General features: G+C 41.6%; 1 protein-coding gene across 5 annotated transcripts in view; it reads left to right on the forward strand.

Moving 5' to 3' along the window:
• Gmeb2 (glucocorticoid modulatory element binding protein 2) overlaps window positions 1-23,390 on the forward strand; it is a 38,916-nt gene that overhangs the window by 2,913 nt on the left and 12,613 nt on the right. The window contains exons 2-4 of one of the 5 annotated variants that reach the window (XM_021645900.2): window positions 5,271-5,455; window positions 18,386-18,483; window positions 19,199-19,326. In XM_021645900.2, the coding sequence (XP_021501575.1) occupies window positions 5,325-5,455; window positions 18,386-18,483; window positions 19,199-19,326 (357 nt within the window). In that variant the 5' untranslated portion in view covers window positions 5,271-5,324. Of the gene's footprint in view, window positions 1-5,270; window positions 5,456-18,385; window positions 18,484-19,198; window positions 19,338-23,390 lie in introns of those variants that run through there. The other 4 variants (XM_060382700.1, XM_060382702.1, XM_021645909.2 and 1 more) reach the window with 4 other exon arrangements.

The following is a 23,390-nucleotide window of genomic DNA, read 5'->3' on the forward strand; positions in this document are numbered from 1 at the left end:
CAGAATTGAGATTTGAAATAGCACGTATTTTTTTCTACACTGAGTTCTCCATTCACCTCTCTCTCAATATTTTAAATTTAGTAGCTTACTTTTTAGGGTAATACAGGCTTGGGGCAAACTTGAGAGGAAGGCACAGAGCTCCCTTTGGTGGTTAGTATCAACCTGACAAGGTTGAGGCGGGAAGACCCGCTGTCACGTGGCTGCACTGGCTCGTGGGGTGGGGTCCCACCCTAAATGAAAAGAGAAAGGGAGCACAGCACCACAGTTTCCCCACTTTCTGACTTAAATGAAGCTGCCTTGCGATTCCGCTGCCATGACTTCCTAACCATGATGGACTGTACCCTCAAATTATCAGCCAGTTTAGTTGCTTTTATTATAGCAACAAGAAGTTTGTCCCTCAGAGCCATAGTTTATAGTAAGGCTCTTGTGGAACCTAACCCTAACCCTGATGATACATGATTACTTCACTTATAGTATAGACTAGAAAAATTTTGATCCCCGGAGAGCCTCTGAGCTCCACTGCTCATCTCTTTCTCTCTCCCTTGGCAACATCTGTTTCCATTGTTTACCTATTCCTTAATTTCAGAGAGGAAAATCCTACAGCATGTGACTTCTTTCACCAAGTAATATATGCTTTTGTTTGTTTCATGCCTTTTAGTTCTGACCCCTTTGAAAGCTCATTTCTTTTTATTTTTGAATACTGTTCCACTGTCTGGAATAGAAAGAATTTCTATACACCTGCATTTTTCACAGCTTACCTAAAAGAATGTGTTGGCAATGACAAGCAATGGCAAACAGGTTACTATACAGAACCCTTCCCCACTCTTTGGTAGTAGTTCTTCTGTATCTACTTGCATACCAGCTATAATGCATGTGTAATTTAGTTTTGTTTTCCCTAAAACCAGGTTTCTTTCTGTTGCCCAGACTCTTCTCACACTCTTGGGGTCAAGTAGTCCCACTTTAGCTTGGACTGCAGGTACTTACCACTAGAGCTAGCTTATTATATATATATATATATTTTTTTTTTCTTTTTGAGACAGAGTCTCATGTAGCATAGGCTGTCCTTGAACACCCTATGTAGCCGAGGATGGCTTGAACTTTTGATCTTCCTGCCTTGACCTCCTGAGTGTCATTGATTATAGGCATGTACTGCCATACCTAATTTATGAGGTGCTAGAGACTGAACCCAGGACCTTGTGCATACTAGTGAAGTACTTTACTAAATAAGCCATATCTCTGTCCCTTGCTATGCACTTCTATCTCTCTCTCCATCTGTCCATCTATCCATCTAAACCATCTATCTATCTATCTATCTTGTGTGTATACCTCAATACCTATGTTGAACTCAGAGGACCAACTTGAGGGAATCAGTCTACCATGTAGGTATCCAACCCAGATCACTTGGCAGGTGTCTTTACCTGCTGAGACCCGACTGGCCCTGTTATATATACTTGAGTAGGTAGCCTGTCCATCTGTCTGTTCTTTCTTTCTTTTTCTTATTTTTCTTTTCAAGTCAGGATCTTACGCTTCAGCTCAGGCTGGCCTAGAAGTCATGGTTACCTCCTTGCCTTAGTCTTGGGAATATTGGGATTACAGATGTAAACAATCAAATCTGGCTGGCCAGTTACTTTCTTTAGCACACTAAAAATATTCTTTGTAGTATCTGGTGGCACTGCCTATAATCCCAGCAACTCTGGAACCTGAGGTAGGGAAATTGCAAGTTCAAAGCCAGCCTGCTTAGTGAGACCTTGTCTCAAAAAGTGAAAACAAGGAGCTGGGAAGATGGCTCAGTGCTTAAGAGCACTTGCTGCTCTTCCAGAGACCTGGGTTGGTTCTCAGTAACCACATTGTAGGTTATGACCATTTGTAACCCAGTTCCTTGGGATCTGATGCCCTCTCTGGCCACTATGAACCCTAGGCACCCATGTGATGAATATACATACTTGCAAGCAAAATACTCATAAACTTAAGATAAAAATAAATACATCTTTTTAAATACTTTTTTTAAAGGAGGGCATACAGAAGGCCCTGTGTGTGCTCTCCAGGACCAAAAATAAAATAAAATAAAATAAATAAGTCTTTACCTTGCAACCTATGTGTTTTCTTGTGAGAACTCCAGTTACCATATGATAAAATACATTTTTTTTTTACCTGCTATTTGGAGATGTTTCTTTTTTTTTTTTTTTCTCCAGCTGGAATATGCCCATTGGAGTCTTGCCAAGCTTCTAGGATATGCATACTTGTCTTTCACTAAATTTGGGAAAGATTTAGTAATTCTTTTTTCTTTAAGGCAGGATTTTGATCAGTCATCTGGCTGGCCTTGAATTTGTGGCAAACCTCTTGCCTCTTCCTCCTGAGTGCTGAGGTTACAAGTATATAAATGTGCATGACCCTCATGTCTGGCTATGTTCAGCAAATGTATCTTAAAATGTTTTTCAATGCTTTTTTCCCTCTGATCTAGAAATCCAGTGACAGGCACATTATCGTGTGTCGTGCTGCACCTGTGAAAACAGGCTCAGCTTAGCCTGCTTTCCAGCCTGTTCCCTGATGCCCAGATTGGATAATTTCTGAGGCTCTGTCTTATGTTCCCTGGCTTCTTCTTCTGTTGTCTCCGTGATAGCATGGATCCCATCCAGTGTTGTTTCATTTTGGATTTATTTTTATTGGTCTTTTATTTTACACACACACACACACACACACACACACACACACACACACACACACTTTTTGGTGTGCTAAGATTAGACCCTGGGCCTTGAGTATGCTAAGTAAACATTCTACTCTCAAGTATCCATGTCCTGCTTAATTTTTATTCTCAGAATTTTGATTGGTGATAACTTCTGTTTCGTACCCAGACCTCTTTTCAGGCCTGTTTGGCTTACGCTTGGAGGGTAGTGTAGTGAGTTGTCTATAAGTCTCTGTTAACTATAGCAGTCATCTTGGAGTAAGTGTCTCTTGATTATTTTTCCCTTGAGAGTAATGTCTTTTCTGGCTCTTTGTATGTTAACCAGTTTGTTTGTTTGTTTATTGGTTTTATTGAGACAGAGTTTCTCTATATGGCCTTGGCTCTCCTGGACTTGCTCTGGCCTTGAACTTGCAGAGATCTGCCTGCCTCTGCCTCCCTGACTGCTGGAATTACAAGCCTGCACCACTGTACCCAGCTTTTTTTTTTTTTTTTATTTTGTTTTTTTGAGACAGGGTTTTTCTTCATAGTCCTGGCTGTCCACTCCAAGCTCTGTAGAACAAAGATATGCCTGCGTCTGCCTCCCATGTGCTGGGATTAAAGGTGTTCAAGCTGTCAAGCAGTTTTAAATTACACCTATATACTTTTAATATTACTGTATTAGTTTGGGTGTTATTTTAGTCTCACAGAGTACAGACATTTTTTCTGAAGTAAGGGCTGGACCTAGTTGGTCAGGTCAAATGGCTTATTTTAAACTTTTTAAAATTTGGATTTATTTAAATAAATTAATGGATATTGCATTTATTTATTGATTGATTTATTGTGTATGTATCCGCATACATTTTATAATGCATGTGTAGTTGTCAGAAGATAACTTGTGTCAGTCAGTTCTCTCCATAGGTGGCTCTCAGAAATCAAATTTAAGTTGTTAGTGTTGTCAGTAAAAAGGAGCTTTTACTCCCTGAGTCAATTACTAGCTCTGAGTAAGACAGGATCTCACTCTGTAATACATGCTGACCTCTATCTTGGGATCCTCTCTGCTTAGCCTCCTGAAGACTGGTATTACAGGTGTATGCCACCACTCCCAGCCAAGGAGTATTTTGCCTTTACTTCATCATGCTGTGCTCAGGTGCATTTCTAGAGCCTCTGAAATGATCCTAGCACCAGCCCAGTGAATACTGTCCATGGCCCAGTCTGAAGCCTAAGTGTGGTCATCTTAGGTTTTTGGTTTTGTTTTGTTTTTCTGTTTTGTTTTGTTACTGTGATAAAATACCCTAACAAAAGCAATTTAAGCGAGAAAGGATTTATTTCATATCACAGTTCAAATTCAAGGTACAGTCAGTCCATCATGGTGAGGAAATCAAGGCAGCAGGAACTTGAAGTGGCTGGTCACAAGGAAAGAGCCACAAATGCAAATGTGATTCTCAGCTTCCCTTCTCCACTTATCTAGTCCAGGATTCCCTGCCAAGGAAATCGTTAAGATGAGTCTTCTATAGTTAAAATGAGTCTTTTTGTATCAGTTAAGGTAATCAGGATTGCTATAGATTCCGTCTTGCTATAGATCTGTCAAGCTGAAAGGTAACAGTAACTATCACAGCAGTCTGCCCTGTATGTCAGTACTTAAAACCATTGGTTTTGCCACGTAGGGTTAGGTCCACATACACAACATCTCAGGGTCCTGTGTAGCTGTGAATAGTCCTGTCTCTATATCCTTCCTATCTATATAATTACCCACTCTGACTCTAGGGCCCCTTTTTTGTCTCTGGCTAGAAACTCATGCTGTTGCATACCCCAACATTTCATGAATGGGTCTATCCTGGGCCTGACATAGAGCATGGTGTATGAGAGAGTACAATCTCCAAGCTCTTGAGACATGTCCTCTAGTGAGGAAGACATTTGTTCTCAATTTGGTGCTTTTGATGCTACTACCACCATCATAAGGTTAGAGCTGGGTTTGTCTAAAGCAGGGTTAGCAAAGACAGAAATTTAATAATGACAATAATAATTTGTTATTACTGTTATTATTATAAAAACAGGACATTTTTCCCTTTCTGTCTCATGTAGATTTTACTATATTTTGCTAAGGTCAGGTGCTTCCTATCCATACTTGGGCTCTGATCACTTTTGAGTTTATCCAGGAGATGCAGAGGGAAAAGTAGTGATTGGGAAGCCTGCCTTCAGGAAAATCACCCAGAGTCTGCATTCCTTCCATATCTTGCTGCTGCCTCTGAACTTCAAGGCCTACATGGAGTGAGTGAAGAAATGTAACCCTTCTGTCCAGGGGGAAGGATTGAGTTTATCCACGGCACCTACCAATCCAGAGCCCCAGAGGGCTACATTGCTACCATTTCTTGTCAGAGAACAGTAGGTGGGGACTTGAAGGAGAGTCTTTGGTGATATTAAAGAACACCATTTGCTGTGTACTTTGTTAGCATTTTTTTTTTCAGTGCTGGAGATGTAACCCCAGATGTAGCCTTGCACATCGTAGACAGTGCTCTGCTATTAAGCTATACCTCAGCCCTCGACTGTTCTGTTGTACCAATATGGAAACTACCTTATAACCTGTGTCCTATTTGTTTGCAATAAGGTTTGAGACCCTGGAGAAGTGGTACTGCTGACCTTAGGCGTCTTCCACTGAGCCATGGCGACCCCAGATGTGAGCGTTCACATGGAGGAGGTGGTGGTTGTGACAACTCCAGACACTGCAGTTGATGGCAGTGGTGTGGAGGAAGTGAAGACAGTGCTTGTAACAACGAATCTGGCCCCTCATGGGTAAGAACTCAGTCTTGGTTCTGCTGGGTTGTAGTGGCACAGCATGGTATGCCAAATGTAGGGGTGAGTATCAAGATTTCTCTACAGAAAAGATCCTAAGATTAGACCCAAGATTTTAAGCACAAAGGTGAAGTACAAAGTATGTCAAACAGTAGGATCAATGGAGACTCTAGGGTGATATCTCAGCTCATTATTGCAATGTGGTTCTAAATTTCTTGGTGGTATCTCTTTTGATATACACGGAGCTGAATATTTTCTTATCACTTCTTGTTTTAGATGTCAGAATTGAGAATTAGTTGGCCAAAAAGTCATATTTAAACCAAACTTGACTTTTTCAGGGCTTCTGGTTCTGGCCATCCTGGAACTTACTATGTAGAACTAACTCAGAGATCCACCTGCCTCTGTCTTCCAAGCGCTAGGATTAAAGGCTTGTGCCACCACTGTGTGGCTCACATTTAACCATACTTTTATCTTCCTTTTGCCACCTCTAGACAGAATTGAGGGGGTGGGATACCTCCTGCCGCTGATAAGAGGTGGGATGAGGCAGCAGTCAGGGGGCTGTGGAACTTATGTTTTTTTCTCTCCCAAGAGACTTGGTCCCTGGGCTTGTCTTTGCTGTATCTTGTATGTAGTATTATCATACTGAACTTGATATTTTCTGGAGCTGAGGTGAGATTTTTGGCTCACTAAAAACATGTTGATAGTGAATTTTTAAGAGAAAGCTTGTATACCAATCCTTGCTGCCTTCCCTATTGCCCTGTGTTTTGAGGAGGCTGTGTCTTCTCATGTGCGTGTCTTGCTGCCAGCTGCAGAATAGGGGCCTGACCTCTACTTGGGAGTTCTGACAGTGCCTTTCTCCTCAGAGACAAAATGGAAGCTGGTGTGCAGGGATGGCTTTGGGTAGTTGCAAGTGAATTATATGTGAACTTCCATGCTTTGTGGATGTACTAAGATACTATTTGTAATATAGGCCTTCCCATGGCATTTTCTAGAGTCTCCTTACTTTCCTCTCCTATCCTTCTTTCCTTCATTCCTTCTTTCTTTCTTTCTTATTTATTTATTGAGACAGGTTCTCTATATAGCCTTGGCTGTCCTGTAACTCTGGAAATCAGGTTGGCCTCAAACACATAGAGTTCTAATTGCCTCTGCCTCCCATGTGCTGGAATTAAAGTGCTACCATACCTGGCCATTGAGTCTCCTTTGATTTTTATCAGCATCTTGATACAGGGTTTAGATGTTTCCTCTGTATATATTTTAGGCATACTGTATTTTCTGGCACCTCCCACTGACATTTGCATGACCTTATCTAAAAGCCATACCCAGTTTTTCCCCTCAGATTTGGAGTAACCTGTGGTAAATAGTGTTGAGGAAATGATACTGGGTTAGGGAAGGCCATGTATCTTCTGGTTTCTACCCTAGGGTCACTGTTAGGAGTTCAACTGCCATACTTCATAGTTACGGTATCACCCAGGTATTTAGGGCATATGAGGAGGGCCAGACTCATGATAGTCTTCCAGTTCAAGTTCAACATTGTGGTGGACCACTACGGTAGGGTTTCAGGCCCACATCACAGACCGCTCAATATTACCTTTCTCCCTACCCCACCCCCTCATTTCCAAGGTCTCATTCTGTAGTATATCCTAGAGCTCACTATGTAGCCCAGGCTGGCCTGGAATGAAAGGCGATCTTCTTGCCTTACCTCCTACATGATAAAAAGCAGACACCACCATGCACAGCTGCATATTACTATCTGTTTTCCTGGAATATTGTCACACATTTGTGGGCTTCGAACTCCCTCTAGTCATCTTGTAAGAGAGATCATCTTCTGGAGTATCCTAGATAAGGATGCCAGCTAGCATAGTTCTCTAGCATCTGGGTGTTTTATTTTGTCTTTATTAGGAAGATGACTTCTGGAGGCCCATTTTGCTGTTATCAACAATGTGGGCAGCTTTTCTAGCATGTTAAGAAGTCTGCATATACCAAGGACTTACAATAATTGTTTAACAGTAATGAGAAGTAGGGGGCATAATTGGTCAGGTCTTTGTTTGCCTTGTTTACTAGTAGTGTTCTTTTGTTGAATAAGAAATTATCATGGGGGCTGGAGAGATGGCTCAGAGGTTAAGAGTACTGGCGATTCTTCCAAAGCTCCTGAGTTCAATTCCCAGCAACCACGTGGTGGCTCACAGCCATCTATATTAAATCTGGTGCCCTCTTCTGGTATACATGCAGGAAGAATAAATAATAAATGAATCTTTTTTTTTCCCCAGCATTTAATTTTTTTTTAATTTATTACAATTTGTTCACTTTGTATCCCCGCTGTAGCCCCCTCCCTCATCACCTCCCAATCCTGCCTTCCCTCCCTCTTCTTCTCCCCTGCCCCTTCTCCAGTCTCACTGATAGGGGAGGTCCTCCTCCCCTTCCATCTGACCCTAGCTTATCAGGTCTCATCAGGACTGGCTGCATTGTCTTCCTCTGTGGTGTAGTAAGGCTGCCCCCCTCCCACCTCAGGGGAGGTGATCAAAGAGCCAGCCACTGAGTTCATGTCAGAGATAGCCCCTGTTCCTTTTACTAGGGAACCCACTTGGAGACTATGCTGCCATGGGTTACATCTGTGCAGGGGTTCTAGGTTATCTCCATGCATGGTCCTTGTTTGGAGTATCAGTCTCAGAAAAGGCCCATGTGCCCAGATTTTTTGGTTCTTTTGGTGTGGAACTCCTGTCCCCTCCAGGTCCCCTCCAGGTCTTTCTATCTCTCCCTTCTTTCATAATATTCCCTGCACTAAAAAAAGAAAAAAAAAAAAAAAAAAAAAAAAAGGAAAGAAACTACCATTGGCTAGATGTGCTGGCTCATTCCTACAATCCTACTGCTTAGGAGATTATGGTAGAAGGGTTATGAGTTCCATCCCAGTGTAGGCTGTGTAGTAGTGGGAAAGAAGTGGGCAAGAAAGGAAGGGAAAGAAATTATCTTAGAATATTCAGGGACTTAACATATAAATATTTATTATTTCTTGTAATTCTATCAGTTGTCTCTGGTTTTATGGTTTAAGCTGCTTGTCTGACATTGTCATGTGTTGGGGTGAGTTGGTTGGTCAGATGGCTTCAGTCCTGTCTCATTGACAGGCTGCTATTTTGATAGATGTGGTGAAGGCTTCGCTATGTCTGTCAGTCTCTTTAAATATTCCAACTAGGTGGCCTGGACTTCCCTTGGTGATTTCATACCTGTGTGTTCTCATTTTCCAACAACTAGAGCAAATTTCATAACCATTCACAAGCCCAGGGTAAACCACGACTACCTCAGGACCAGGAAAGTTGTACATAATTAGTTTTATTGTCACTGTGACAAATACCTGACAGAAACAGATCAAGGGAGGAAGGAATGACTTTGGCTTATGGTTTCAGAGGGCTCAGCCAGTACATGGTTACTGATCCCAGCTACTTGGCAGACATCATAGTGGTAGGAACATGTAGAGGAAGAGGCAATTTGCCTCGTGGGGGATGGAAAAGTGAGAAAAGGAAACATGAAGGTAAGATGGGAAAGGACCAGGGACAAGGTATTCCCAAGGACTTCCCTCTAGTGACCTGCTTTTTCATGTAGTTCTAACCTCCCAAAATATTATCACTAGTTAAGGCCATCCCCAACACATAAGCCTTTTAGTGGGATACTTGATATCCAACTTTCACAGAGATACGATACTATTCTCCTGACAAGTCATTCTTCCACTCCCCCAAGGGCCCTCAGCATCATGTCCTGTTGAGGTACTAGACCTTAAGGTCTTGGCTTCATAGGTAGCTTTAGGTCTGTTTGGTTTAAATGCCTTTGATCATAGACATGAGACTTATAAACATAATTACTTCCTGACAAATTAAAATTAGAATTAAAAACATAATTACTTCCTGTCTTCCTATTGCTGTGATGGAACATCATAACCAAAACCAACATGGGGAGGAAAGGTTTAATTTTGTGTTTACCTTATAGTCTATCATCCAGATAAACCAAGGCAGGAACTGATAAAGAGGCTGTGGAGAAGTGCTGCTTCCTGGCTTGCTTCCTTATGGTTTGCTCAGCCTGCCTTATAGCACCCAGGACAACCCAGTCTAGGGATAGCATTGCCTACAGTGAGTTAGGCCCTCCCATATCATTTATCAATCAAGAAATGTACTGCAGATTTCCTAAAGGCCAGTCTGCTGGGCACATTTTCTCAGTTGAAGTTCCCTCTTCCGAAATGGCTCTAGGTTGTATCAAGTAGACATAAAACTAGCCAGCATACTTTCTCTCCCTGAACTCAGCATGAACAAGTGGGAGAGCTAGGAAGGCAGCTGTGTTCAAAGGCCATGTAATGAATTCTTTTAGGTGGTCCTCTGTCTGGCTTTCTGGGTAGGTCCAAAAGGTTGGAGCCTTTGGCCAGGTACTACACTGAATTTTTTTTTCTTTTTCTTATCTTTTCTTTTGTAAATAAGTGCTCTATCTGCATGTCCACCTCCATGCCAGAAGAGGGCATCAGATCATATTATAAGTAGTTGTAAGCCACCATGTGGTTGCTGGGAATTGAACTCAGGATCTCTGGAAGAGCAGCCAATGCTCCTAACTGTGAGCCATCTCTCCAGCCCACTATCCTGAATCTTGAAGAGCGAAATAGAAGCCCTCACAGGTACATACATTTTTAATTTGCTTTGATAGTCAGAGATAGGAAATAGTTCTCAACTCCCTATTAGTTCTGCAGTTTTGTTTTGTCCAAGATGTTCCTCATGAGGTTCACATATTAATCAATTTCTACCCTCCAAATGTCCAAGATAGAGGTTACTTTCCTCTACTGTGAGGGCTAGCAGTGTCTCCCAGCCTCTGCTGATGGTTCTATGCTATTTAGGGAGAAACTGCAGTTCCCACCGTGATATTATTACTGTCTTGGCTACAGAAATTATATGATAGACCATCACAGAACTTCATGGACTAGAGTGACCAGTACTTTTTGCCTTCTTGGTGTGTTGGGTTGGCTTTGTCTGGGTGGTCTCAGTCCATACCTAGAACACAGGTTCTGCATGTGACTGTCACCTATCAAGATATCTGTGTGGGTGTTTATGGAAGGTTCTAATAGGGTTGGGAACTGTAGAGTCTTCTCCATCCCATTAGAAAGCTAATCAGAGTTTAAGTGGGAGGATAACTACCTTTGATGGTAAAAACCATGAAGGATAAGAAGGACTCTTCCATCTTTGGCCTTAGTACCAGGGTGCTAACATAGTGCCTCATTGGTTCTTTCTGTAGAACAGAAGAGGCTGTGAATTTCTCCTTTGGAAAATCCCACATAACCCTGAGAGCAGGTCTATCCTGAAAGATGGGGAACTTTCCATTTTTGATGGGAACTACTTGGAAAATGAGACTTAACTCTAGCTTCATGCTTTGGAAAAAAAAAAAGCTATGAAGTGGAGACGAGTTAATTTCTTTGTGGGAACTGATTTTCTTCCTGGATTGGGGAGGCCTGGGAGTATTTTTTACTTAGAAAGCCTGGCAGAATTGTTTCCACCCACTACCACATGCTGTGGCAAAGTGTGCCTACTGCAGAGAAGAAAGCAGCTCTCAATAGAAAGCCAGGAGTTCACATGTTTAGGGAAAGTATACCTTTTTATGTGACATGTGGACAGAAATGTCAGTTTGTTAGCATCTTTGCTGAGAGCTGGGCAGTTGTGCTTATAAGTTGTGCTGCAAAGGAACTTGTCTCACATCCATGAAGGTGCTTCCGTTCCTGGTCTTCACTTTTGGTTTCCTCAGCCATCTCCATCTAATGCTGGCCTATTATTTGCTAATGACCTTGGATAGGTTTTCTCCTGACTCCCAAGTCAGCAGCGGTAGTCTCTTCCTGAGTAGCACAACTAGAGGTTCTAGATCACTTTTACCCCCGACTTCCTTCCTTGGAAGAATTTGTTTTGGACAAGGTGTAATTCTGGTTCTGTCATTGTCCAAAGTTCTGGCTGAGGAGGAAGGATATTTTCCTTTCCAAGTTACTGCAGACTTGTTGGAGTCCAGGTGTTCCCAATTAACATTATTGTTCATATCAGAGTCATTCTTTGATGTTGTTGTTTTGAGACAAGGTCACTAAATCAGTGGTTCTCAACCTGTTGGTTGAGATTCCTTTGGGGGGGGTCAAATGACCCTTTCACAGGGGTTTTATATAAAATATCCTGCATACCAAATATTTACATTATAATCCATAACAGTAGCAAACTTAAAATTATGAAGTAACAATGAAAATAATTTTATGTGGGGTCACCCCAACAGGAGGAATTGTATTAAAGGGTCTCAGCATTAGGAAGGTTGAAAACTGCTGCTCTAAAGAGTCCTGGCTGGCCTAGAACTTTCTGTGTAGATCAGGCTATTCTAGACCCAGAAATCTGCCTCCTGAGTGCTGGGATTAATGGTGTGCACCACAAGCCCGGTTTAGAGTCATTTTTCCCCCTGTTTTTCAAGACAGAGTTTCTCTGTGTAGCGTTGGCTGCCCTGGACTTGATTTGTAGACCTGGATGGCCTTGAACTCACAGCTGTCCACCTGCCTCTTCCTCCTGAGCACTGGGATGAAAGGCATACGCCACTGTGCCCAGCCAAAGTCACTCTTAATATGTCTTAAAAGGCAGATTTCAAGTTTGTATTTCTCTTAAACTCTGATTTCTGACTTGGTTTAAGGTAAAATAATCTTGAAGATTGGGAAGTAGTAAGCTGACTTAACAGCATCATCAGGTATTCCACAAGAAAGATCAGCTTAAGCCCAGAGGACAGATATGCCTACTGTTGAGGGACTGGTTCCTGAGCTTTCTAGATGCTAAGGTGGAGTTCCTGGTGCATAAATCCATGAGGAGAATGGTCAGGCTGGAGGCTGCGGTAGGGCTCTGACCATGAGGATCCACAGTGGGCAAATATGCCCTAGCATGCATGACACATCTGTGTATTCCAGGCACCCTCTTCTCTCTTCTCTGCAGTGAGTATCTTGTGGGGTTTTGTTTGTTTGTTTGGTTTGATTTTTTAAAAATTTATTTATTTATCATGTATGTATGGATGTTCTATCTATAGGTCACTTGCATGCCAGAAGAGAGCATCAGATCCCAGTATAGATGGTTATGAGTCACCATGTGGTTGCTGGGAATTGAACTCAGAACCTTTGGAAGAACAGACAGTGCTCTTAACTGCTGAGCCATTTCTCCAGCCCTGGTTTGGTTTTTTAAGACAGTTTCTCTCTTGGCTGCCCTGGAACTCGCACTGTGGACCAGGCTGTTCTCAAACTCACAGAGATCTGGCTGCCTCTGCCTCCTGGTGTTAAAGGCATATGCCACCACTGCTTGCCCAAGTAGCCTGTGTTTTAACCTTGAGTAACCTCCTCTTTCTGTAACCTATTCTCTTCTTAATACCCACTTTCCTTCCCAAGGATGTGTGGCAAGTCTGAGAGTGTTTTCTAGTCACACATTGTCCGAAATCTGCTGTTCTTAGGAGATATCTGTATCTTACACTACCTTTGTTTTCCTTATCTCCCTGAGGACCCTCTTAATTTTTATTTGCATGGGTGTTTTGCCTGCATGTATATATCTTTATACTACTTGGGTGCCTTTTGGGTGCAATGCTAGAAAAGAGTGTTGAATCCTGTGGAACTGGAGTTACAGATAGCTGTGAGCCATCTTGTGGGGGCTTGAGATTTAGCCCAGTTCTACTAGAAGAGTAGCAGCTCTTTACCTCTGGGCCAGCTGTCCAGTGTGAAGGACCCTCTTATTCACAAGAACTTTCACTGAGGGATTTCTTGTCTGGGCCAAGCCCTGACCTCTGATGAAACTGCAAACTTGCCTAGAAAATTGCCCATTGCTTGGGTAATAATTGTGGACATTTTGTAGATTGGAACACTATCTAGCCACAAGAGAGAGAAGGCTACAGATGTGTATGGTGGCCATGGATGCTGGAGACCTGTTAGTAAAGGAAGGAGGACCCAGAGAAGGCATATCTGTGATTCATAGGAAATTCAGAAGTAGTAAACTGCCTGGTATGGTCACTCAAACTTTAATTAACCCCAGCAGTTAGGAGGCAGAGACAGGCAGATCTCCCAAGTTTCAGTGTCTCAAAAAACAAAAACATAAACCACCAAGCAACCAAAAAACAGAACTAGTAAACCCAAGTATGGTATCATGGCATACACTTTTAGTAACAGCCAACGCTTAGGAGGTAGAGGCAGGAAGATCAGTAGTTCAGGGTTTCATAGGGAATTCCAGGCCAGCCTGAACTGCATGGGCCCCTGTCTCAAACTTTGCCCAATCTCCTAACCAACTTCTATCTGGGTATTCCACTGTTACCTTCTCTGTCATGCTCTGCTTTACTATTTTCCCAGGACTATGGGCTTGACTATGTTGTCCTGTAATCTTAAGACCACCTGTCTCCAGAACTTCTTGGCTTTTGGCCCTTGATCTTCAGTCTTCTCTGTGGCTGAGGTTCTTTCTCATGCCCTAGAGTGCTTTCTTACCCTGTTTCCCACCTCTAGAACCTGTCCTTTATTCTATAGCTAGAATACTCTTTATAACATGTGAACCTGATAAATCTTGCCACTGTTTAAAGATCCAAAGGGCTTCCTTAACCTTGGCCCTTTTGGGTGGTACTTTATAGTACCCTGCCATACAGGAGGAAACTCTTGGGGTCCACAGCCCACTTCCAGCACTGAGAAAGCTATTTCTACCTGGCTGGCTCACAATCTTCAGATTCTGCTAAAATAATAATAATAATGATAATATATCACCCTTTCAGGTCTGGCTTCCTATAGCTTGACTCACCTTGTTGCCCATGTTCCTGTTTCTGTGTGTTATGGGTGGGTTGTGGGAATCTGTGAATTCTGTGTTCCCTTTCTGAGATCAAGCTCTTAGCAGGCTTCTGTCGTGGTGCTCTATCTTAAAGGAAGGCAAAAGAATAGAAAGAATGCCCACAGCCATTCCTGATAGTATGTGTGTTTAATGGAATCTCTACAGAGAGGTACATACACTACACATTCGGTTGTCATGAGCACTGCTATACTTCTGTGTGGCACACTGCCGTATTTCTCCCAGATTGTCCCCATAGCCTCCCAGTTTCCAAAATAGATAAGGTTTCTGACTTAGGCAGTCAATTTGTGTTGGGTCTGCAGCTGTCTAAGCAGAGGGAGGAGGATGGATTCCTAGTAGTGGGGTCAGAAGGTATGTATTTTGTAAGTAATGAACAGAGTGCCCTCACATGGATTTTAGTTTAAGGGGGGAGTACTACTACTACTTCTTGTTAGTGAGTTTTTCATCACTGTAACAAGTACCGGAAAGAAACCGTTTAAAAGGGAAAAAAGGTTTATTTGAGTTTATAACTCAGTGGTTTCAGAGTGTGGTAGAGGGCGTATTGCTTTTAGGCCATGGTGAGGTGGGACATTGTGGCGAATGGACATGATAGGGCAAAGTTGCTAGTCTGGCAGATAGGAGATAGAAAATGGCAGGAAAAGCTAGGGACAAGGTACATCCTTCTAGAGCATACTCCCCATGATCTACTTTCTTTAATTACACTCCATCTTTCACTTTCTACCACTTCTTAATAATGCCATTGTATTATCATCCATCAAGTGATTAATCTGTTGATAAAGTTAGAGCCTTCATGATCTGGTCACTTCCCAAAAGGTTGAGCTCTGAATACTGCTCTATTGGGAACTAAGCCTTCAACAGTTCCCTTATATCTAAACTGGCCTGGAATGCTGCTGTTCCACACCTGTATTATCACTCTGTTATCCTTTTCCCATAAATATCTTAGTGATGCATGCTTCCATCTCTGGGCCATCTAGGTGAAAGTGGTTTCTCACTAATCTTTCTTTTCTCCCAGTGCTGGAGGTTGAACCCTGGCCCTTGATAACATTAGGTAAGCACGCTACCACTGAACATCCCAGCTCTCCTCAGTGTCTTTATTTGCGTTTCTTGGGAATTAGAAGCAGTCTCTTCACAGGCTTCTCATGGCTCTGGTCTTGGACCTTGGTAGATTGCCCCCCAACTGTTCATGTGTTTTCTCTTTTAAAAACTTGTTTATGGAGCTGGACGGTGATGGTATAAGCCTTTAATACTAGCACTTGGGAGGCAGAAGCAGACAAATCTCTTGAGTTCAAGGCTAGCCTGGTATGCAGAGTGAGTTCCAGGACAGCCAGGGCAATGCAGAGAAACCTTTTTTCAAAAAAACAAAACTTGTTTATGATTTTTTTTCCCTCATGCTAAAAGGGTTTTGTTTTGTTTTTAATTTACTGTGTCATGATATTTGTGTGGAGTCAGAGAGCATCTTTGAGTAGTTGGTTTTCCTTCTACTTTACATGGGTTCTGGGGATTGAACTCAGGCCATCAAGCTTGCATAGTAAGTGTCTTTACTGGCTGGGCATTTCACCAATCCAAGACTTTGTTTTTATTTATTTGTTTTGGAATGGAGTATAATGATATATGTCTTTAATCTCAGCATTTGGGAGACAGAGGAAGGTGGATCTCACTATGTAGCCGCTACATAGTGAGATCCTGTCTCAAAACAAAATGAAACAATGAGACTGAGTTTTGCACTTTTATCATATGTGTATGTGTCTTGCCTGCATGCATTCAAGTATACCATGTGCACGCAGTGCTCATAAAAGTCAGAAGAGGACATTGGAGCCCCTTGAACTGAAGTTACAGTTGTGAGCTACCATATGAGTGCTGGGGCCAAACCAAGATCCTCTGTAAAAATAGCAAGTACTCTTATTAACCTCTGAACCATCTCTTTAGCCCCTACTTTTATTTATTTATTTATTTATTCATTCATTCATTCATCTATCTATCTATCTATCTATCTATCTATGTATTTATTTTTGGTTTTTAGAGACAGGCTTTCTCTGTGTAGCCTGGGCTAGCCTGGACTTGCTCTGTAGACTGGACCGGCCCTGAACTCACAGCAGAACCGCCTGCCTCTGCCTCCCTGAGTGCTGAGATTAAAGGCATGTGCCACCATGCCTGGCTTTCTACTTTTATTTACTAATTTTGTTTTGTTTGGTTTTGGGGGAAGTTTGAGTTGGGGTCTTGATATGTAGCCTTAGATGGCGTGAAATGAACCAAGTAGACCAGGTTTGTCTAGATCCCCCTGTTTCTACTCTTTAGTGTTAGAATGATAAATATATGCTGCTACCTTGGCTTCATTTTTTTTTAAAGTTAATTAAATCTGGTGTTTGTGTGTGTGAACGTTGTGTGCACTACAGTGCACATATTAGAGGTCAGAAGATTAGGTTCTGAGGATTGATCTAAGGTGGTCAGGTTTGACAGGAAGTGCTTTTACCTGCTATCTCAGTGGTCGTGGCTTCTATTTTTGATTGTTTATATTGAAAAAAGATCTCTTGGCCCAGCTCAAACTAACTGTATTTTTGAGGGATGACCTTCAACTTCTGATCAAGCTGCCTTCTGGGATTACAGGCATGCACCACCATACCTAGTTTTCTGTGTTACTGGGAAATCAAATCCAGGTCTTTGTGCATGCTAGGTAGGTAGGTATTCTGAGCTGAGAGGCATCTTATCCCCAACTATTTTTACTTTTTAAGCTAAAGATACCCGTTTGTGATTCTGGATATTGAATATAAAAAAAAAAACTTTAACCATTTTATAACTATTACTAATAATCTCTCCTTAAGAAATTTAATACTATATAGGTTCACCTTTTGCCTTTGCTTTTGGTTTGCTCATAACTTATTTTGGGTTAATCAAGATGAATTTTTTTTTCCTCATTCAAAAATTTTGTATTTTCTGGGTATTTGGTTGGTAGTGTTTGATCTCCAAAGCTGTATAAAATTTATATTTCTAAGGCTGGAGAGATGGCTCACAGGTTAAGAACACTGGCTGTTCTTCCTAAATGGTCCTGAGTTCAATTCCCAGCAACCACATGGTGGCTCATAACCATCTGTAGTGAGATCTGGTTCGCAGGTACACATGCAGGCAGAATGCTATATAAATAATAATAACTAAATCTTTTAAAAAATTATATTTTTAGCAACTTTGTATAACAGTATGAAATTATTATATTGGAAACAGAAAACTTTATTTTTTTTTATTTCTTTATTTTACATATGAGTGCTCTATTTTGCATATACATCTGCATGACAGAAGAGGGCACCGAATCTCATTATAGATGGTTGTGAGCCACCATGTGGTTGCTGGGAATTGAACTCAGGACCTCCGGAAGAGCAGACAGTGCTCTTAACCTCTGAGCCATCTCTCCAGCCCCCCAGAAAACTTTATTAAGGAAAGAAAAAAGGGTTTTTGAATTTCCACATAAATATTCATTGCTTCTATAAGTTCCTCGTGTTGGCTTTGTTTATCTATGCCATTCTGGGCATTAGAGGCAAGCAAAAATGCAAGCTACATGTTCTGGGGGGTGGCATAGGCACTTGTCTGTACATTCTTCTGTGACTGTACAGCCATCACAATTTCTTGTTTATTTAAGTTTATTTACCTTACATCTCAAAGGTGCCCCCTCCCTCCTCTCCTTCCAGTCCTCTATATCCCTCCTTTCTCTTTCCCCTCTCCCTTTACCCCCAGAAAAGGGGATCCTCCTTCCCCCGTATCAACCCTTCCCAGCACATCAAGTCACATCAGGACTGAGCAATCCTCATCCACTGAGGCCAGGCAAGGCAACCCTGCCAAGGGGAAGTGATCCAAAGGCAGGCAATAGAATCCATATTAGAAGCAGGACCTCCACCCCCTCACCAGGTGATCCACATAGGTGACCCATATGAAGACTAAGTTGCCCATCTGCCACATATGTGCAGGGGGCCACCACAATTTCTTAATAAAGTTAGAAAAGTATAATTGGTTTGTCGGTAGTAACATTTATCCTTGAACATTGTAGGTGTGCCAGGGACTGCAAAGTATGCACTTGGTGATTCTGATGTTCTTTTTCTCTGTCTACCAGGGGTGACTTGACAGAAGATAACATGGAAACAGAAAATGCAGCAGCTGCAGCAGCTGCAGCCTTTACAGCCTCCTCACAGCTCAAGGAAGCCGTGTTAGGTAGGAAACCCTATTGGCTGGGAAGCTCTATTAGGTGGGAAGCCTGCATTCTGCCTACTTTGTTGGTTAGTCAGGATAGTCCCACAATTGAGGTAAAGCCAGGGCTAACGAGGCCCTTGTTTTGACTGTTCGCAATATATAAGAGACCAGGTCCCAGGTCTTCTAAAGAGGGAAGGCGCATTACATCTGAAATGAATACTGCTTCTACCAGCCGCTGGTGGAAAAAAGAAAGAAGAGTCACCCTAAATCTTGTAGTTTTTTTCCTCTTTTGTATTTTGTTGTCTTGCCAATGTCTCCTCCCTGTTTCCTCTGTCTACCAGTGAGTGATTTTAGGTGTTCTTTTCATATCTATGGGACCGTGTGTCATCCAGATTTAAGAGTTGGGTTACCTAAGACTTGTTTCCCCAGCAGTATTTCCACTATGGCTTGATTTTTGTCTTCTAATATGGTTCCTCAATTGAGTGCTGTTTATTAGCTTATATTAACATTGTGGTTAATAGTTACTGATAAATAGTTAAGTCTTCTTTGTGGATTCATCTGAAATTCTCTTTAGGATTGATGGGAAACCCTGCTTCCGGGCTCTGTTTCAGGCCTTCTTAGATTTCAGTTTCGTTTCAGATTGGCAAGCTGCTTTCCACATTTGCAGGAAATGCTTTGGAAAGTTTGTAACTGATTTTCTGTTTCTACTTTCTCTTGTCCATGTATCTGTGAGAAGTGAAGATGGCTGAAGAGGGGGAGAACTTAGAGGCTGAAATTGTGTACCCCATCACTTGCGGAGAAAGCAGAGCTAACCTCATATGGAGGAAGTTTGTGTGCCCTGGCATCAATGTGAAATGTGTTCAGGTGAGGGTCAGGTGAGGCGCACACCTTTACCTGCACTTCCTCCTGCTTGGGAATTGGGGGTGGCATCTGCCTATGCTGGACACTTCTCTGGAGGCTGAGTCTCACCAGCCTGGGGAGACAGGAAGCACACCAGATAACCTCTGGGACCGATGAGCGCAGTGAGGAAAGCCTCCAGCAAGAGTAATCTCAGCTGAGGTGAAGCAACAGAAACAGGTTGGTGAGAAGACATACCTAATTTGAAGGAAGATAAGTGTATAGCAGTATATTTCATGTCATTTTTCTTATTTATACTAAGTACACTTATTTCTGTTAGGTATTTAGTGGAAGCTATGTCCTCTGAGCTGTAAGTGGCTTTGTTTGACAACTGAGGTGTGCTCTGAAGAGTCTCATTTAGTGGTTAGGGGATGTTGACTGGGAAAGATATTCTCTTTCTGGCAACGTGGTAGATGAATACCTAAACTCACCTTGTATTGAAACAGCCAAAAATTCCTACTAAGGTATGGTCATAAATCTGGTTTAATATTTTTAATATATTTATTCTATTTTATGTGTATAAACATTTTGCTTGCATGTATGTATGTGTACCACATGCATGCCTTTTGCCTGTGGAAGCCAGAAGAGGGCATCAAATCCTCTGGAACTGGAGTTATGAATGGTTATGATCCATCATGTGGTTTCTGGGAATTGAATTTAGGTCCTCTGCAACAAGTATTCTAAATCACCAAACCATCTCTCCATCCCACATAAAGGTATTTTAAGGTGGTAAAAGTCATCAGTCCCAGGGCCCAAGTATGGGTAGAATGCACAGACAGAATGCTGAGTCTTGCTCTTGCTTAAGACTTGGGTTATTTCAGTTTTGTCTGCTGGGGACAAGAAAGTGAAGCCTGTGGTTCTTCATGGAGTGTGTTTAGAAAGGGGCTGGTTTCTAAAATTGGTACTGATGAGACTCATGATATCAGCCCACCTTTGCTCACTCTAAACAGAATGCTGGTACCTCCAGTTTAAGCAGTGAGAACAGAGGCTTACTCTCTAGAACACTGGCCTATGATGTATGGTTAGAACCTCTATTATAGGAGAGCTTAGTTTTAAGTAGTTTCTGGCCTAACTTCTCCCACAGTTTGATAGAAATTCTTGAAAAATCCTCTGAAGAAATCACTTCTACTATATGTAATTTTCTACATAGTTCTAAGGTGGGGTGTGGGGAGGTACCTAACAGAGAAAGAAAACCAAAGCACTGGACACAAGGGAGCAAGGTGCCTTGGGTAAGCATGTACAGAAACAATGGGCAACAGAATCAGCTTATCACCGAGATTGCAGGCAAGTACCATTGTACGCAGTTTTTCATGTTGGTGCAGGGGATCCAAACAGATCCTTTGTTTGTGCAGCAAGCACTTTACCAATTGAGCAATCTTCCAACTGCAAATAATTACTTTAAAGCATAAGCTAACTTGACCAACAACAACAACAAACAAACCAAAATAAAACAAACAAACAAACAAACAAAAAACCATAGCTAGAAATAGATAGAATTAAAACCAATTATTTAGTGGACCAGTTTCAGAGATTACACATAGCTGAAAAGATGATTAGTGAACTGGAGGATAGAACCAAAGACTTTATCCAAAACTCAGTTCATAGATATAAGAAAATGGCAGATAAAAGCAGGAGAAAAAAAGATGACAAGTCTGTCTGCAAGGAAGGAGACTTCATGAGGAGGAAAGACTGCAGTCTGTCTTTAGAAAGATCTAAAGCACTCCCAGATAAACAGAAAGGCTCTCCTCTGAAATAATTTAATGTTAAAATAACAGCAAGCTGGAGTTTAGTGGCTGATCACTTATTTAACATGTACAAGGCCTTGAGTTTAATCCTAGCATGACAAGAGAGAAACAAGTAACAACACATGAGTAAGGTAAGCCCCCCCTTTCAATTTATTGCATAAGTGTGTTATGCTAAGTTAAGCTGTGATACTTTTAAACTTGTGACACAATACAGAAGGTAAATTCTATACCTTGCAAAGAAATTTTACACCTTCCAAGGAAGTCTTCAGTTAAGCTTCCATGAGCTATAAGCATCTAAAACAACGGTTGTCAACTTTCCTAATGCTGTGACCCTTTAATACAGTTCTTCAGATTGTAGTGAACCCCCATCATAACATTTTGTTGCTACATCATGTAATTTTGCTACAGTTATGAATCATAATGTAAATATCTGATATGCTACCCCTGTGAAAGGATCACTTGACCCCTGAAGGGGTCATGACCCACAAGTTGAGAACCACTGATCTAAATCTATGTGCGGTAAGCTGATCATCCTTAGCCAGTCCAATCTCTGCCAAAGAGCTGGCAAATGCTCTTGTACTGGCTACTCTGTAACTTTGTTACTTTACTTGTATTCTAGCAAATGCTCTTGACCTGGCTGCTCTGTGGATGCATTACTGCCCTGGATGTTGAACTATAGTGTTATTGCAGGCAAATTTCTTCTTAAATTCCTTCACTAGAGGGTTGGGATATGATTCAGTGTACTTGTCTGGCAACCAAAAGACTCTAGATTCAACTTCTAGTATTACCTAAAAAACAAATAAAAACATCTTTTGTGGACTGGAGAAATGGCTCAGAGGTTAATAGCACTGGCTGTTCTTCCAGTGGTCCTGAGTTCAATTCCCAGAAACCACATGGTGGCTCACAACCATCTATAATGATATCTGGTGCCCTCTTCTTGTATGTAGGCATAATGCTGTATAAATAATAAGTAAATAAATCTTAAAAAGAAAGAAAGTCTAGGTAGATGGCTCAGTAAAGGGCTTGCTATGCATGATTTAGGATCTGAGTTAAAATCCCTAGCACCCTCAGCAGGTTTGCTATGAGATTGTGTCTCCTAGTAATATCAGAAGCTACATTCATTAAATCTCACCAACATGACTGCTCAAAAATGAGCTGAACAAGGATGATACCAATAAACATGCCAAACTGAATAGAGAAAATCCACAAAGCCTCAACCCTACACAAAAAATTGCAGACAACTGAGGAAAACTGGGAGTGGGAGAGGTGGTCTTCCCCAGAGAAGAGCACACCAATTGGTTGTCCAGTGCCAAATAGTCATTTCTGAAAACATACATACAAGTAACATTATATGGACTGAACAGGTTATATTTAGGAATATGTATGTTAATACATATGTGAATGCAATAACAATTAGTGGAAAAAGAGGCCAAGAATTTGAAGGAAAATAGGTAAGGGTATATGAGAGGATTTGGAGGGAGGAAAGGGAATGGAGAAATGTTGTAATTATAATTTTAAAAAATCCGTAGCACCCATATATTAAAAAAACAAACAAACAAAAAAACAGCATTGTCATCCCAACACTAGAGAGACAGGAAAATCTATGGGTCTTGCTGGCTAGCTAGTCTTTCAAATTGGTAAGATCTAGGTTTGGAGAATGTCTTAGTTACTTTTTTATTACTGAAGAGACATCATTGGTAAAGAGACACCATGATCAAGGTAATTTATTAAAAAGAGTTTTTCGGGGCTTATGGTTCCATAGGGTTAGAGTTTCCATAGGGTCATTATGGGGGGACGTATGGCAGCAGGTAGGAAGGCATGGCACTGGAGTAGTGATTCAGAGCTTCCATCCTGAATCAGGCATGAGGCAGAGAGAGAGCACTAGCTAAGTGTAGTGGTGTGAACTTTTGAAACCTCAGTGCCCACCTTCAGTGATATTCCTTCTCCCACAAGGCCAAATCTTGTCCTTCCCAAACAGTTCCACCAACTGGGGAGCAAGTATTCAACTATGTGAGCCTATGTTGGATATTCTCATTCAAACCACATACAGCCTCCATACATGTGTATAAACATGCACACATACACAGAGCCAAAAAATTCTTCACATCAGTGGTCCTTGGATAGTAGTAAGGGTCCTCTCTGCATTTTTCTGTTGACTTTTCTAAAGATATAACTCACCACGAGTAGGAAGCTAGTCATCCTACTTGCATCAGCAGTAATTTCAAAAGAGTGGAGGATATGGATAGTGTACATGTAACATATTTTTTTCCTCTGTAGAAATAGTAT

The sequence above is a fragment of the Meriones unguiculatus genome, chromosome 4 (assembly GCF_030254825.1).
Source record: "Meriones unguiculatus strain TT.TT164.6M chromosome 4, Bangor_MerUng_6.1, whole genome shotgun sequence".
Classification (NCBI taxonomy): Eukaryota; Metazoa; Chordata; class Mammalia; order Rodentia; family Muridae; genus Meriones; species Meriones unguiculatus.